This window comes from Lepidochelys kempii, chromosome 8 (genome assembly GCF_965140285.1).
Source record: "Lepidochelys kempii isolate rLepKem1 chromosome 8, rLepKem1.hap1, whole genome shotgun sequence".
Lineage (NCBI taxonomy): Eukaryota > Metazoa > Chordata > Testudines > Cheloniidae > Lepidochelys > Lepidochelys kempii.
The window spans coordinates 94,948,903-94,964,206 of NC_136387.1; the positions used below are offsets into that span (position 1 = coordinate 94,948,903).

The 15,304-nt window shown below is 39.4% G+C and overlaps 1 protein-coding gene across 5 annotated transcripts in view; it reads left to right on the forward strand.

Annotated features, from left to right (window-relative positions):
• Positions 1-15,304, forward strand: part of USP24 (ubiquitin specific peptidase 24) — a 111,776-nt gene that overhangs the window by 75,772 nt on the left and 20,700 nt on the right. For 3 of the 5 annotated variants that reach the window (XM_073357590.2, XM_073357594.2, XM_073357592.2), the window contains 14 exons: positions 697-779; positions 1,692-1,833; positions 2,529-2,648; positions 3,062-3,282; positions 4,069-4,193; positions 4,634-4,775; positions 5,943-6,093; positions 7,245-7,340; positions 8,117-8,220; positions 9,080-9,193; positions 10,931-11,027; positions 13,182-13,298; positions 13,875-13,967; positions 14,295-14,397. In XM_073357590.2, coding sequence (XP_073213691.2) covers positions 697-779; positions 1,692-1,833; positions 2,529-2,648; positions 3,062-3,282; positions 4,069-4,193; positions 4,634-4,775; positions 5,943-6,093; positions 7,245-7,340; positions 8,117-8,220; positions 9,080-9,193; positions 10,931-11,027; positions 13,182-13,298; positions 13,875-13,967; positions 14,295-14,397 — 1,708 coding nt within the window. Of the gene's footprint in view, positions 1-696; positions 780-1,691; positions 1,834-2,528; positions 2,649-3,061; positions 3,283-4,068; positions 4,194-4,633; positions 4,776-5,942; positions 6,094-7,244; positions 7,341-8,116; positions 8,221-9,079; positions 9,194-10,930; positions 11,028-12,784; positions 12,899-13,181; positions 13,299-13,874; positions 13,968-14,294; positions 14,398-15,304 lie in introns of those variants that run through there. The other 2 variants (XM_073357591.2, XM_073357595.2) reach the window with 2 other exon arrangements.

Genomic DNA, 15,304 nt, shown 5'->3' on the forward strand with positions numbered 1-15,304 from the left:
GCATTACACCGTTACCCAGCAGGCCAGAGATGACGCTGGATTTGGCAGAGCTGTGTTGCAACTGACACATCAATGAACTCCTGCCCGCCTCTGGAGGTACTGCTTGGGAGTCCCCTACAATGGAATGAACATGAGCAACCCATCTCGAAGAACAACCATTAAAAACCAGTTACTAATCTTTCATGTGAGATCAGCCTGGGTTTTTTTTAAGCTTTAGAACTTCACTTCCCAAATGCCTGTTCCTATTTGCCTTAAACGTCTGTGAAAAAATTCTAATGTGGCATCGAATTACACATGCTGCATTTTAGGAGGATTGATTTAGCACTAGCAAAGTAAAATGGGGAGGGGGAGTGATGAAATGGGGATTAAAATAAAAGACTATCTCTAATCTTAATTTTAGACCGACTTGCTTTTCAGATTTTTGAGGCGATGCATCTTGGTGATGTAGCTTGTATGAAACACTGAAAATCAAGGGGTGTGTGTGTGTATATATGAAGTACTCTGTACACAGTGTAAGTAAGTTAACATTGTGATGAGTTAACTTCTGCAGTTTCTGCTTTTGTACTTTGCGACCTTAACATTGCATCAGCACAGGGTTTTTTATGTAATAGATAAAACCAGGACTAAATTCAGGATGCTGCTCTTTGTACATTACAAAAATATCCGACTGATACTTTAACTTTCTATCTTCAACAGAAAATAGGACGAGACCAACTATTTAAGAATACTTTTCAGGGCATCTACTCTGATCAGAAGATCTGTAAGGACTGTCCTCACAGGTAAGTAACTAGGCAGTATGAGGCGACAGTACATCATGGAGTTCACTTCTGCTTCTTAAAGTAACAGATGTGGGAGGAGGAATAAACTTTCAACTCTATTGTAATCTTAGTATTGCAAATCCCTTTAATATTCACTGACCGTTTGCCCTGTATAACATAATTTCCTATACCTGTGTCCTACTGGCTCAGAATTCAGGACTACTTTTTCTTTCTTGTTTAAAATTGCTCATATATTAATGTCACGTAAGCAAATTTGGAACCTTCTCACCTAGTTGTACAGTACCATGTGATGTCTCCAGTTGTAAAAAGGAGAGCACAATGGTACTTTGTAAACAGTTGGTGACTAAAACGCTTCCAGCACCTTGTCTATTATAGGAAAAATCTTGCATTCCCAAGCTAAAATTCTAAGGCTTTCATAATTCCTTATATTGGTCATCACATTTTTTTTCTAATTGGTGGCTCCAAAATAGAAGCTGAAAATGAGAGCAGGAGCCCTGTAACCAGTGGATGGCCACTTATAACAGATCAAATAGAAAATAATTCTAAGTCATGGTTCTCTTGTCAAGTCAGATAGGTGTGAGAAAATAACCCTAATCAGCAGCTGAAGTCTCAACAAAAGTGAAGAAAGCTCTGACCAGAAATTGTAACTACTTTGAGTTGATCCTCTTTATACGAGTTATACTTTCCAGAAGTGGCTATTTATCTTTATGAAAACTGATAAGCAGATTATTACTTGTCTGTGATCACTTAGCAAGCCAGTAGCAGAGCTGGGAATAAATCTCACATTTCTTGATTTCCAACCTTTGTTCTAACAATTGAAGATTCTACCTAGGAGGACATATCTAAGCTAGATATGTTTTGCTTTGTTCTCTAATATTTTAATGGGTTTTTTTTTTCCCCTCTTGAATCTAGGTACGAGCGCGAAGAAGCCTTCATGGCTCTCAATCTAGGAGTCACTTCATGTCAAAGTCTGGAAATTTCATTGGATCAATTTGTTAGAGGAGAAGTTCTGGAGGGAAGTAATGCATACTACTGTGAGAAATGCAAAGAAAAGGTATTTTACTTTAGTGAGGAGAAATTAAAATACACACTGTGACTTAAACTATGTGTACGCTGTGCCGCTGAAGTCCTGCCGCTGTAAGGCATGCAACGTAGCTGCCATGCCAACAAAATAAAACCACCCCCAAGGAGGGGTGGTAGCTTCGGTGGCGGGAGAGTGTCTCCTGCTGACACAGCGCTGTCCACAACTGCGCTTTTTGTCATTACAGCTTTTGTCAGTCAGGGTATGTTTTTTTTTTCACACCCCTGATCAGCAAAAGTTTTCCTGACATAAGTCAAGTGTAGACATAGCCTGAGTATTAACTTGTTTCCTACATGGATGTAGGAAGAGAGATTTCATATGGCATATGAGGGAACAATGTCTTTCATTCACAATCACAAGATTAAATCCAAATCTTTTGCCCTAACCAAACATCAAGTTCCATCCCCTATGACTTGAGTTTTCTATATCATGAACACTCAGATAAGCAACTGGATAGTATAAGATGTTTTTTTCTAGAGGTGTAAATAACCCAGTCTGCGTGGGTTCTATACACGTCGCTCATTGCTTGTGTGTGCGTTTCTAACATTCATCCGGCACTGTGTACAATTTTGGGACATTATTCTTTAAAAATCATTTAGACTGGACAGGAACTGTACAATGTTTTATAATGAGTATCTAGACAGAGGTGACTTTCTTCTCTCTTTAAGAGAACTACAGTGAAGCGCACCTGCATTAAAGCTCTGCCCAGTGTTTTGGTGATCCACCTGATGAGATTTGGATTTGATTGGGAGAGTGGCCGCTCCATTAAATATGATGAACAGATAAGGGTAAGATAACTGCTCTATATTCTCCCCCTGGGGCTCCTCTTGAATCCCCATATTTCCCTTATCCCTTCCTCAAAAAAGCATTTTTTTCAGAGACCATTGTATAGTGATCTTCTCTGCAGTGATAATGTTTGAATGTAGCTCCCTGTGGAGTCTTTCAAGGGCTTAGTCTGTTGTTTCCACTTTACTCTCAAGTCCTTGATGGCCTGGAAAGCAAGAGCAAAAACCTGCTTCTTAAAGAAATGCTGGATAACTCATACATTGTGCGGATAACAGGCAAAAACACAGCACTTCCATTAGATATTTCCTGTGTATAAGGCATTTATGAGTAAATCTGTGTTTTTATACAACTACAGTAAGCTGGTAACATACCAGATGGTGTCTTAGTTTAATCCAAGATGTTTGCTTTTGAACAGTTTCCCTGGATGTTGAACATGGAACCCTACACAGTTTCAGGAATGGCTCGACAAGATTCCTCTTCAGAAGTTGGTGACAACGGGAGAAATACAGATCAAGGAGGTGGAGGATCCCCACGAAAAAAAGTTGCCCCTACAGAAAACTACGAGCTTGTTGGTGTGATTGTGCACAGTGGCCAAGCCCATGCAGGGCACTATTATTCCTTTATAAAGGACAGGAGGTAACGAATGAGAATGATCACACACGTTAGTGGGTTAGGACCAAAGCAACTGGGTCTGAAGATGACTTGTTTTAAAAGGAACATCCCAGGTTCCTTGTTAAACGTAGTGAGTCCTTTAAAGCTACCAACAAAGACGCGAGCTACTGAAAAAAACGTAAGCGCTTCTGGAAAAAGTTGAAAATCTAGTGTGAACGAACGTCCAATCCTGTAAGCTACCCCAGTTAATGTCATTTGGTGTGTCTGTGCTGCATCTGATCACAAGCCACCCAGCCAGGGTAGACAGACGTATGCTAGTGAGTAAAAATAGTTGTGTAGACATTGCTTTGACATTACAGCTGGGACTCAAGCCTGGCTGGGGAGGGGCAGGGGGCTCGAGAGCCTGATCTCCAGCCCAGGTGGCAAAGTCTGTACAGCTCTTTTTAGTGTGCTATGGTGAGCCTTGCTATCAGAAGTCTGTCTAACCAAGCTGGAAGGCTCTTTCCTAGATGCAGTGTAGACATACCCATTAGGGTTCCATGCAGGCTTGCAAGATGGCAGCTGTCAATGATATCTCAACATTAGATGACATGTTTCATGCTTTTGAATTTTAAATCGCACCTTTTCATTAAAGTAATTTTTATTTTATTTTTTTTGGTAACTTTAAGAATTGTTTTAAGCCCTTCTTGTTCACCATCAAAGCAGACCCAGTCTCAGGAATTTCATTGCTAGAGAATTGCTTTTTTTTAATTTAAGGCACTCAAACCTATCTTGTAACTTCTTTCACCTTTCTGTTGTGTTTGACCATAGGGGATGTGGAAAAGGAAAATGGTATAAATTCAATGACACCGTTGTTGAAGAATTTGAGTTAACTGATGAAACCTTGGAATATGAATGTTTTGGTGGAGAGTATAGACCGAAAGTATATGATCAGTGTAAGTAATAAGTATAGGCTTAATGAATAGTGGCTTTGTTTCATACTAATTCACTGCAGAGTTAAAATTAAGTAAATGTTATCCAAACATACTAGGAGTTACTATTTTGAATTAACACTTTGACCCGGAGTGACTAGAATTAGAATGTCTTCAGTTACATTTTGACTAGGAAACCTTCCTAAGCAACTTTTTATGAAGTTTTCCACATTACTGAGGAATGTTTTCACTGCTTATAGAGAGAGGGTTGAATAATACTTATTGAACCAAATTCCCTGTAGCCCCATGCCTTATGTGCTCACTTCCCTCAGAGTAGACTGGGAGTAAAATGGTTAAGATTACTTTATATAGTTTACCTTTTGCATTAATTATGTTTCCTCTGTAGAGATTATAAAGCTAATTATACCTACAAAGACTGACTTGAACCTCATTTTTCCTTAAAGCTAACCCTTATCCCGATGTGCGTCGGCGGTACTGGAATGCCTACATGCTGTTTTACCAGAGAGTCTCGGATCAGAACTCTCCAGTCTTACCAAAGAAAAGTCGAGTCAGCGTTGTACGGCAAGAAGCTGAGGATCTCTCACTGTAAGTTTATCCTCCTATCTGAGGCATTGCTGATGCCATGATATCTAGATACCATAGACAAAACTAAGAATAGGATAATTCCTGTCCCCCAAAGGAGCATGCTGTCTACCCTGTTTTTTTGAAGGCTCTTAATGAATACTTTTTTATTGCTTCTGTCAAGGTTCCCTCCCCACTCTGAACTCTGGGGTACAGATGTGGGGACCCTCATGAAAGACCCCCTAAGCTTATTTCTACTAGCTTCTGTTAAAAACTTCCTCCCCAAGGCACAAATCCTTCCTTGTCCTTGGACGGTATTGCTGCCACCACCAAGTGATTTAGAGACAGATTCAGGAAAAGAACCACTTGGAGTTCCTTTTTCCCCAAAATATCCCCCCAAGTCCCTTCACCCCCTTTCCTGGGGAGGCTTAAGAATAATATACCAACCAAATAGGTAAACAAGGTGAGCACAGACCAGACCCTTGGGTTTTTAGGACACTAAAAACCAATCAGGTTCTTAAAAGCAGAACTTTATTATAAAGAAAAAGGTAAAAGAAGCACCTCTGTAAAATCAGGATTGAAGGTAATTTTACAGGGTAATAAGATTTAAAACGCAGAAGATTCCCCTCTAGGCAAAACTTCAAAGTTACAAAAAACAGGAATAAACCTCCCTCTTAACATAGGGAAAATTCACAAGCTAAAACAAAAGATAATCTAATGCATTTCCTTCCTTTACTTACAATTTTTGTAATCTTAGATGCTTATTTCAGGTACGGTTTTAGGAGAGGTGTTTTTTTCCTGCCTGGTCCCTCTCTCTGTCCCTAGAGAGCAAACAAAGAGAGCACAAACAAAACCTCCCCCCACACATTTGAAAGGATCTTCTTCCCTTATTGGTCCTTTTGGTCAGGTGCCAACCAGGTTATTTGAGCTTCTTAACCCCTTACAGGTAAAGGAGGGATTTTATGTTACCCTTAACTGTATGTTTATGGCAGTTTCCATGAGTAACTTTTCATGCTCCCACCACTGTTGTAGTGAGAGGTCTGACACTGACTCAAACAGCCTCCAAAAATATATGTAGATAAGGATCAAAACACTTTATTAAGATGACATTTTCCTGTTGGTATATTGAAAATTGCCTTGCAAGATTCTCTCAGGATTCAGTTATCAGCATTAAACTTGTCTGTCTCTTAGATCTGCTCCATCTTCTCCAGAAATTTCACCCCAGTCATCACCTCGACCACACAGACCCAACAGTGACCGTCTCTCCATCTTGACTAAGCTGGTCAGAAAAGGAGAGAAGAAGGGACTCTTTGTAGAGAAAATGCCTGTACGAATATATCAGGTAAAGAACTCCAAAAATAGGGACTGAATGCTGCTTCTGTCCATTTATTCTTAGGCACAGCAGGTGAAATACATTGTTCTGAAGCTGACCCTAATGTAGAAATAGATTTGTTGAAAACAAAACTAGATTAAAGGTAGAAAATGTTTCAGGACTGTTTAACTCATTCCTATAGTCATCAATCCAGTGCTAATAACTAATTGTACAGCACGGTACTTTTACACCATATTATTCAAAACATCGATTGACAGATTCCCTGCCTTGAAGAATTTTTAGTTTAAAACAATCTAAATGAACATTAAAATCCATGTATATAAGGGAGAGTGAAGAGATGATTGATCAGAGCAGAAAGGATGGAGTCCTTGAAGTGAGTCTAAAGAAAAATAGAGAAGATATTTGGCAGATAAATGGGAATTCTATCTAGCTGTCCTTGTTTTTGGAGCAAAAGGTCAGAGCAGTAAGGTGAGGAGAATGGGAGAAACCAAAAGGAAGAGAAGGAGACAAGTTCAGACATACAAATGTTCCCTCTTCCTGTGAGGGCTTTGAAGTTGGCTTGGTAAGATGGGAAGCCAATGGAGGGAGAATTGGTGACCATTTAAGCAGTGGAGTACAGGAGGATTTACAGTGCAGTCTGGTGTTTAAAACATGTAGTCACAGAAAACAGAATTTGTTTTAAACTTAGTGTGAGGCTTCTAGTGCAACTTGCGTGGGGGAAACTCTGCATGCATGTACATTATCGTGACTCTTTGTTACACCTGCTAATTTTATGGTCCAGTAACTTGTGTAGCACATGTTAGTGATATCCTAAGCTTTCATTTTCTTGGCACGTAATCTTGTAACATTGTTAAATACAAACAAAACCACAAGCTATCTTTTGCTGGGCAAGTGGGTAAATTAGTCTCATTCTGCTAGTGTGATTCTTACCGTATTTTGGGAGAAAATAATTGTCTTTATGGAAGTCTTTCAGTACTAACTTCCCCCAAGCAATACAGTGAGCTCAGAGCACAAACAAGTTCATTGCGTGACCATGTGCCAAACACTCCTGATCCCTCTGGAGTAGGTAGGATTGGAATGTTAATGTGAGCACTGTGACCTGGGAGGATGTAATGGTTTCTTGCCGTCCATTACTAACAATAACCACTTTTCCTTTACAGATGGTGAGAGATGAAAATCTGAAATTTATGAAGAATAGAGATGTGTACAGTACTGACTATTTCAGTTTTGTTCTGTCGTTAGCTTCTCTGAATGCTGTAAGTAGCAGAATTTTAATCCTTGGGTGCTATAATATTGGACTGGAGGGCATACAGAAGGCTGTTTGGGCCCCAGTCTGAAGAAAGGCAGCTGGGTGGTTTAATTGAATTCTTGTTTAAACTATTCAATATTTCCAATTACCTTTCCTAGTGACAGCATCTAGTTAAAAGCTGGTGCTATCTTCCCGTTCCTGATAATGGAAACAGTTGTCATCAGGCTGCAATAAAATGTGCAAAAGTATGATTTAAATTTCTGTAATTAAAAAACTGTATAACAGGAGTACAAGTTGCTAAACTCTGGCTGGTTAGCATTCCCTTCTGTATGAAGGGTGGATCACAATTGATATTAGTCACCATCATATCGTTCTTTTTCCAGTTCTGGAAGCTTTGTGTAAAACAACGCTTCCAACTTTAAAGGGACATTATTTACAAGCCTATCAGCTCTGATAGATGCACTCTCCAGTGTCCTAGAGCTCATACAGTCCTGTCTACTCACAATAATGGAACAGTAAACAAACCAGTGTCCTGGGTTGGGTGGGGTTTTCAGCAAGTTAGTTCATATTTTAACAAAGGTATAGCCCTAGTTTTAGATTCCTCTTGTGTTCTGAGCTGGAGAGTCTTCATTTCAGTGTAGGTAAAATTTGGAGCCTGCCAATGTGCCTCCAAATAAAGCAGAACTTTAAAAAATGAGTAGTTTGCTATGTTTATTGATTCTTTACAAATATGAACAGAAAAGTGGTACTGCTGGACTGGAGTGAATGTGTTGTTTCTTTCAGACTAAGCTAAAACACCCCTATTACCCATGTATGGCAAAGGTGAGCCTACAGCTAGCGGTCCAGTTCCTCTTCCAAACCTATCTACGAACCAAGAAAAAACTCAGGTAAGGATTCATGTTAGTGTTCTATGGGTATACTCGCTGAGATCTGCTGACTTGTAAATCCTGTAACTTTTTGAAGCATTGCATTTAAACCTCTTGACTCCACAAATCCACTTGATATTCACCAGCACAGCAGTAGTCTCCAGCTGTGGGATTCCAAATACAAATGGAATTTGCCCAACACAAGAAAATCCCGGGAGGGAAACTTGACAACTTATTTCTACTGCAGTTGTCCGTGTCTATCGGTGTCATCCATAACATCGTTGTGGGGGTAGAAAGGATTTAAATACAAGTAAAATTATCAGATTTAATTAGCGTGTATTCTGAGTTGAGAAATAAGAACTCTAAATTCTGGTATTTTATGAGCCCAAGTAAATTCTTAGTTTTTAAATAAATCGATACTCGTTCTGACTATTGCAGAGTTTATGAATAATGTCGAAACCCACCCTTTGGATCTCAGTGCAGGAATGGCTAGGCTGGATTTGAGAGAGTAAAATGCGATGCCTGGTTTTTTTTCCCCTAAGTGTTTCACTATTTTGTCCTGTGCTGTCCAACATCTTTTCAATTCAAATCAAGACATGGGTCATTTATGTGCTGTAGACAGGTGAAACAAAGAGAGCATCTGAGTTCCTGTATCTTGTTAAATTCTTAAGATATTTTTCAGTGGTGGAAGCAGTAGCTCCCCAGAAAAAGGAGTCAAACCACTCCCCTTCGATTGACCAGTCGGCGGGTCCTGCTGTCCTGAAAGCTGCACAGCAGAATAACTACCTCTAGAAACACCAGATCTTGATGATCAGACAAGAAAAAGTCAGATATGGAATTCTGCTATTTTACTGATCCTGCTGTCTCTGCTTCATTAAAGGATTGATACGGAAGAATGGATTGCCACCATTGATGCATTGCTTTCTAAAAGTTTTGATGCTTGTCAGTGGCTAGTTGAATATTTGGTTGGATCAGAGGGACGAGAGCTTGTAAAGTAAGTACCAGTATCCTCTCTCAAGTCAATATAAGTAACATTTCTTAAAGGTGTGGTTTGTCAGTTACTAATAAAAGTAGAAGAGCTGTTCAGTATCTTCCGTATCCCTTCATCAGATGTTTAGAAATAGTATTTGTCATAATCTGATTGCTTAATTTTTCATGAAGAAGCCAATAAATATAATAAAATAGTGATATCCACTTAAGTGGAGAAACAAATGTCTAATAATCTAGTTTTAGTGATTGCTTTGAAATGCATCTTGAAGAGTTTGTGGAGCTCCTTACTAGTTTCTGCTACAAGAGGAAGGGAACAGAAAACATGATTAAATATATTTTAAAAGATTGTTGCAGGTATTCTCAATTTTGTTTCTCTTACAAAGATGTAGAAGCTAAAGTATATGCTTTGAGTAAGTTCATCCACCCACTGACTCCTCTACAGTGAAATCCCTAGATGAGCAATTTAATGGGTCAGGTTGCTCAGAAGGATGTTTCAAACAGCTTTTATTGTACTTAATAGAAGGGGAAAGTAATTTGTGTTCAAGAAACAAAGCCCTCTCCCCCCGAAACATGCTAGTCAGGTCTTATTTCAGAATGCCTTTCATTGAGAATTCTCAAGTTATTTTTCAGTTCTCAGCTTTTTATGAAGGTGGTTGTTTACAAAAGCTCTTCAGCCTAGTTTGTTTCTTTCTTAGGGGCATTTACTTTAAATCCTTCTCGCAGATTGTTGGTTTTATCTTGCACTGTTCCAAGGTTTCAGTGGGGATTTCCACAGCAACTCCTTTGAGCATAATAAATCCAGGCCATTGCTGGTAGCTCTTAGAGTTTAAATGATTGGGGAGCCAACAACTTAATACTGCCTTGTTCTGGGATTACAAGAAAATTTTGTTTTGCATCCAAGGCTCTTTTAACTTTTTAGCACATATTCCAATGTATTAGAAAACTTCATGATCTAAGTTTAAGCATTTTCTTAATTGTATTAAATATTTAGATGATAAATCATAATTATTTTGAGGAAATAACTCTTCTGCTGTCATACTACAATGATCAGGTGATCCATGGAAATACGGTATATTTCTAGCTAACTAGCCATAATAATCACTAATTGAGGCAAGGAAATTCAAAGTTGACGTTTATTCCTTAACTCTAGTTGTGAGAGAACCCCTAACTTTGAGTGGCTTTGTTTTTCTGCGTCAAACTCACCAGTGTTTAAACAGAGTTCTCTCTGAATTACCTATATGCTTTGGGGTATTTTGGATTTCGTATCAGGAAGTAAGTTTGCTGGTTCTTGTTCAGAAAAGGAAATATCTAGTGTTTAGGCATTTTCAAGGCACCTGTCGTGTAATCTAAGATGGAAAATGTTGGAGTGTGCCAGCTCTGAGAAGTTGAGGCAAGATCACATTTAATCACTTCTTAGTGGCTGAGATCATATGCTAGGAATCTGCTATGCTACCCTACTGTATGCTGTGTATAAAAGCGCTGATTGAAGAATGTCGATGCTATATGTATAGATGTCTCTTATGAATTGTATTATAACTTCAGTTTGGTCTTTTAAAGTGATAAAATGCAGTTTCACTGCTCTAAAAAAATAAATCCATTGGAAATTGCAATAGGAGCAAGCATGTGAACGCAAGCTTCAACTCTTATCCTTTTACATGTCAAATTTCAGCATGAAGTAATAGTGTAGACAAATCAAAGATTTGATCCCAAGCTCCCTTCAGCTTTGTTGTGTATTTTCCAGGACTTTCCTGCTGGAGTGCAGTGTAAGAGAGGTTCGCATTGCTGTAGCCACCATTCTTGAAAAAACTCTAGACGGTGCCTTGCTTTATCAGGATAAGGTCAGTGATATTTCATTCTGAATTAGTGTATTGATTTTTGTAATGTTGTAGCTGTCACTGTATTGCCAGAAAATACCATGCACCTCTGTTAATGACCAAAGTAGAAGGCTTTAATAACCTCATTCTCCATAGTTCTTCAGTTCTTGAATCTCTTCATGCTCATTTCCTCTAGCCACGATAATACGGTTTACACCAGTCTTGGACTCCCAAGTTGCATATTTTGAATGTCAGGTACACATCATGAGATCTCAGCACTCAATCTATATGTAAATAGCAGTTAAGTTTATTGGGGAATGACATGCACCTTAACTTTGCGGTAACAGAGGATGGAAAAGTCTTGGGTGCAAAATCAGGACCTCTACATGGCTTTCATCAATTAGACAAAGGTCTTTGACTCTGTCAATTGTGAAACCCTGTAGAAGGTGCTGGCCAGATTTGGCTACCCTCCAAAATGTGTTAAGGTCCTAATGCTTCATGATCAGGTGACTGCCACAGGTCTCTGTAATGGCCTTGAGATGGAATTTTTTGTCATAAAAACTGGAGTTAAGCAAGGATGCGTTATTGCCCCAACCCTGTTTCCATCTGTTTAGCAATCATTTTGGTCCTCATTAAAGATCACCTCCCCAATCACCACACTAATGCCAGCATCCTCACTGAAGCCAATGTCACCAGCATGGAAGCAATGATCCTCATGTACCAACTTCGCTGGGCTGGACATTGTGTGAGGATGCCAGACTCTCTCCTCCCAAAACAAGTCCTCTACTCTCAGCTCACCCATGGTCAGAGGAAACTCTACAAAGAGACACTGAGAATATGTCTTTAGAAAACTGATGTGGACATCACAAGCTGGGAAGAGCAAGCCACCAACCGATGCCAGTGGTGTCGTATCTTCCATCAGGCAGTGGCCCGATTAGAGGAGAAGTGCCTTACCCTCAAAGCTGAAAAGAGAGAGAGGAGGAAGGAAAAAGTAATAACTTGCTCCCAGCAGGCCGCTGGCCTGCCACAAAATGTCTGTACCTACTGCGGGCGGATTTGCGGTTCCAGGATCGGACCTATATGTAAATCCATGGTAGAGATCATCCTTGAAATCAAGGGATCGCCAATCAATCAATTTTAAGGGCTCAAGTTTAGTTAAAACACAATATTTCCTGTAAAAATATATAAATAACATTCAGGTTTGTTGTCTCAAAGAGAAGCTGACCCCACAAAAAATTTTTGAAAAATTTGTTTGGAAATCATTCTTTGTCATGTTTTGATTTATTCTCTTTTGATATTACCAAGAGTGGTTCACAAATTCAGAATCTAAGAGTTACCTGCAGCTGCTTCCCCTTCCTTATCTGAAGTCAGATGTCTCTGACATCAGCATAGTATAGCACGCTGGAGTGAATATAGATGCAATGGTGATTAGAGGATTAACTTTGGGTGAGAGCGTCTCAGTAGGTGAGCTTTTTCACAATGTTCCTGCTTACATGCAACTGTCCCTAGTAATACCACAAGGGAGAAACCACAAGAAATTATGAAACAAGGAGTAGTTTCAAAACAGTGCTGGTTTTTTTTCCGGGTGGGGCAGATGAATTTAGACCTACTGTCATACAATTGTCCTTGAGTTGTAAGAGAAATTGAGATATTTTGATCACTGTTCTGTGCTTCTAGCATATTTCCATTCGTTGCCAATGGGCTTTTAAGCTAGTCTTAATTGCCAGACAACTGTTCACACCGGGAATTAATTTCCTAACTTTGTATATTGACTTTTTCAGTGAATGCTTCTGTGTGATGGATTAAGATAACACTCTCATGGGGAGGAGGATGTTCCTACCCCTTTGGGCCACTGTTCAGGAAGTTGTCTAATTAAGCCTATAAGGAAAGTCTGCTAAATGGCCCAATGAGACACAGCTGGCCAAATTCCATTTCTCTGAGCAAGGTCTGCTGAATGTTGATACTTTGCTTTCATTTTCATAATGTACATATTACTGTCTGAAAGGGGAAAGCTGGTTTTGACCATGCTTCATCCTGGTTTGACTTTTCTCCTCACAATAAGTACATCCGAATATAAACACAGTGGTGGTCACTAGCCCTTAACCTTGATGGGGGGTGTTTTGAATGATTTGTACAGTAGACAATTGCCACTCTAATTTAAATATTACTTTTTGACAGTTAAAAAGTCTGCATCAGGTAATGGAGGTGCTACTTGCTCTGTTGGATAAAGATGTTCCCGAGAACTGTAAAAACTGTGCCCAGTACTTTTTCCTGTTCAACAACTTTGTACATAAGGTAACTAAATGAACTAATCACTTTTCACACGATTTTAATTTTAAAAGGACACGAGAAAAGGAACTGGTTATGGATACTCTAGAACCAATTTAAGAAAACAGTGGTAATGAGAACTTTCCAGAATTCAAATGAGTAAAACTCCTATCTCTGTAAAGTACATGACTTTTGAACACTAGATTGGGACAAAAGAGTATAGAAATACAAGCAAAGTATACATGTTAAACCCTTCCTGTGCTGCTTAAGTCTAAATATAATAATTTGACAGTATTTAAAGAAATAGGCTGAAAGGTTTGCGGTGGAAAGCTGAATAGCGGAGAGGATGGGGCTGTACATCACAGCATGGTTTCTTAGTGTTTTAAAGCCACACAAAGCTTACAAATCACTAAAGCAGAATTTCAGAAAGCATCCTTTATTCAGTGCTCTTGCTATGTGAAGGTGTAGCTTATTGATAGAGAAACACTTTCTTCGTATATAGGGAATGTAGAGTCTAGTCTATGCAGCAAATTACTTTTGCTCCTGAAAAACGTCATTCTGTATCTGTACAACAATGTAACTTTGCATTCTGTCTTTTGACAGCAGGGTATAAGGGCTAGCAATCTTCTTCTCCAACATTCTGCTTTAAGGCATATGATCAACTTTCTCCTTGGCCCCAACCGGCAAAATAACCAGGTAACTGCCTAAATGGCATGTATGTCGTGTGTGCTTAGGTTGGCTATTCCCATATTTTTTCATATGGTTAAGACAGAGGACAGACCTTTCATGAGGTTTAAAAAGGAGCATTCCTCTGATTTTATCATTTTCCTTTAAATCTGTGCTTAAACTCCACTTTTGTCTGTATGAATTGATGTTTCGTAGCTGTGATGGCCTGAGTGTAATACAGGGAGTTTCCACTGCGTCCAGAGAAGAGAAAGTTATAGATGCTTAGCTTCTTTGAATGCGTTACTACCGATGTAAGTAGGGAGTGATGTATATTTTGCTCCTTCCTTTGCCAAACAGAACCGCAGGTGGAGTTCAGCACAAGCTCGGGAGTTTGGGTTCCTTCACAATACTGTGGCACTACTGGTTTTGCACTCCGATGTCTCCTCACAGAGGAATGTGGGTAAGAGTTACCTTTCAGTTTTTATATGGCACTTTGCTGAGATGATCTTACATTGGCGGAGGGAACTAATCTTGTCGTCACTGGGGAAATAAAATTGCCTTGAACATTGAAAACAATAGTGTGTGTGTGTGTGTGTGATGTACAGTTGAGCCCACGTGTTTTTTTCACCTGTGTACATGTAGAGATACTTGGATCCCATGGTGAACTAAAAATACGGCTGGCACTCTAGGAATATGTGAATATATCATTTTTATAGCACCCTGTCATCCAAATGTCGCAGAGAGTTTTACTAGCATCTGTGAATTAAGCCATATCAATCCAGTCTGGGCCATGTACAGACACGACCAGCTTTCAACATTGTACTTTGCTTGCATTTTCCATATCCCTTCCAGCCCTTTCAAAAGGATATTTAATTATTAGGTAAAGTTAAATGAGCAGTTAAGTATCCAGCCACCTGCAGCAGAAAACGACACTCCTGTTAAGCTAAGTGCTGTGGAAGCGATGAAAAGACAAAAGTTGGGATCCTCAGTGCTTGAAGTGGGACTTGAGAGACATCCCCTCCCTCATTTGAAAGAAAAGTTTCAGTACTGAACAGGATTGTTAAATTTGCCAAACTCTGAGATGGGAGTGAGGTTTTAAAGCACTGGAAAGGTGTTAAGCTCTGTTGCACCACTTCAATGTGGTGGTAGTGATTGTGTTAAAACTTGATAGAAGTATCCAAGGTTAACCTACGTAAGTAAACTCGTTTGCTGTGGCCTTTTAGCACTTTTATTAAGTTGTCACTAGGATGCTGACAATGTAATAAATGGTTCATTTTCTGTGCTCAAGTGATTGTGTGGTGATGCCTATTGTAGGTGGTGCAGCACTTGAGATGAAGGTTCTTGGAAACTATTTGCTGCCAACAGAG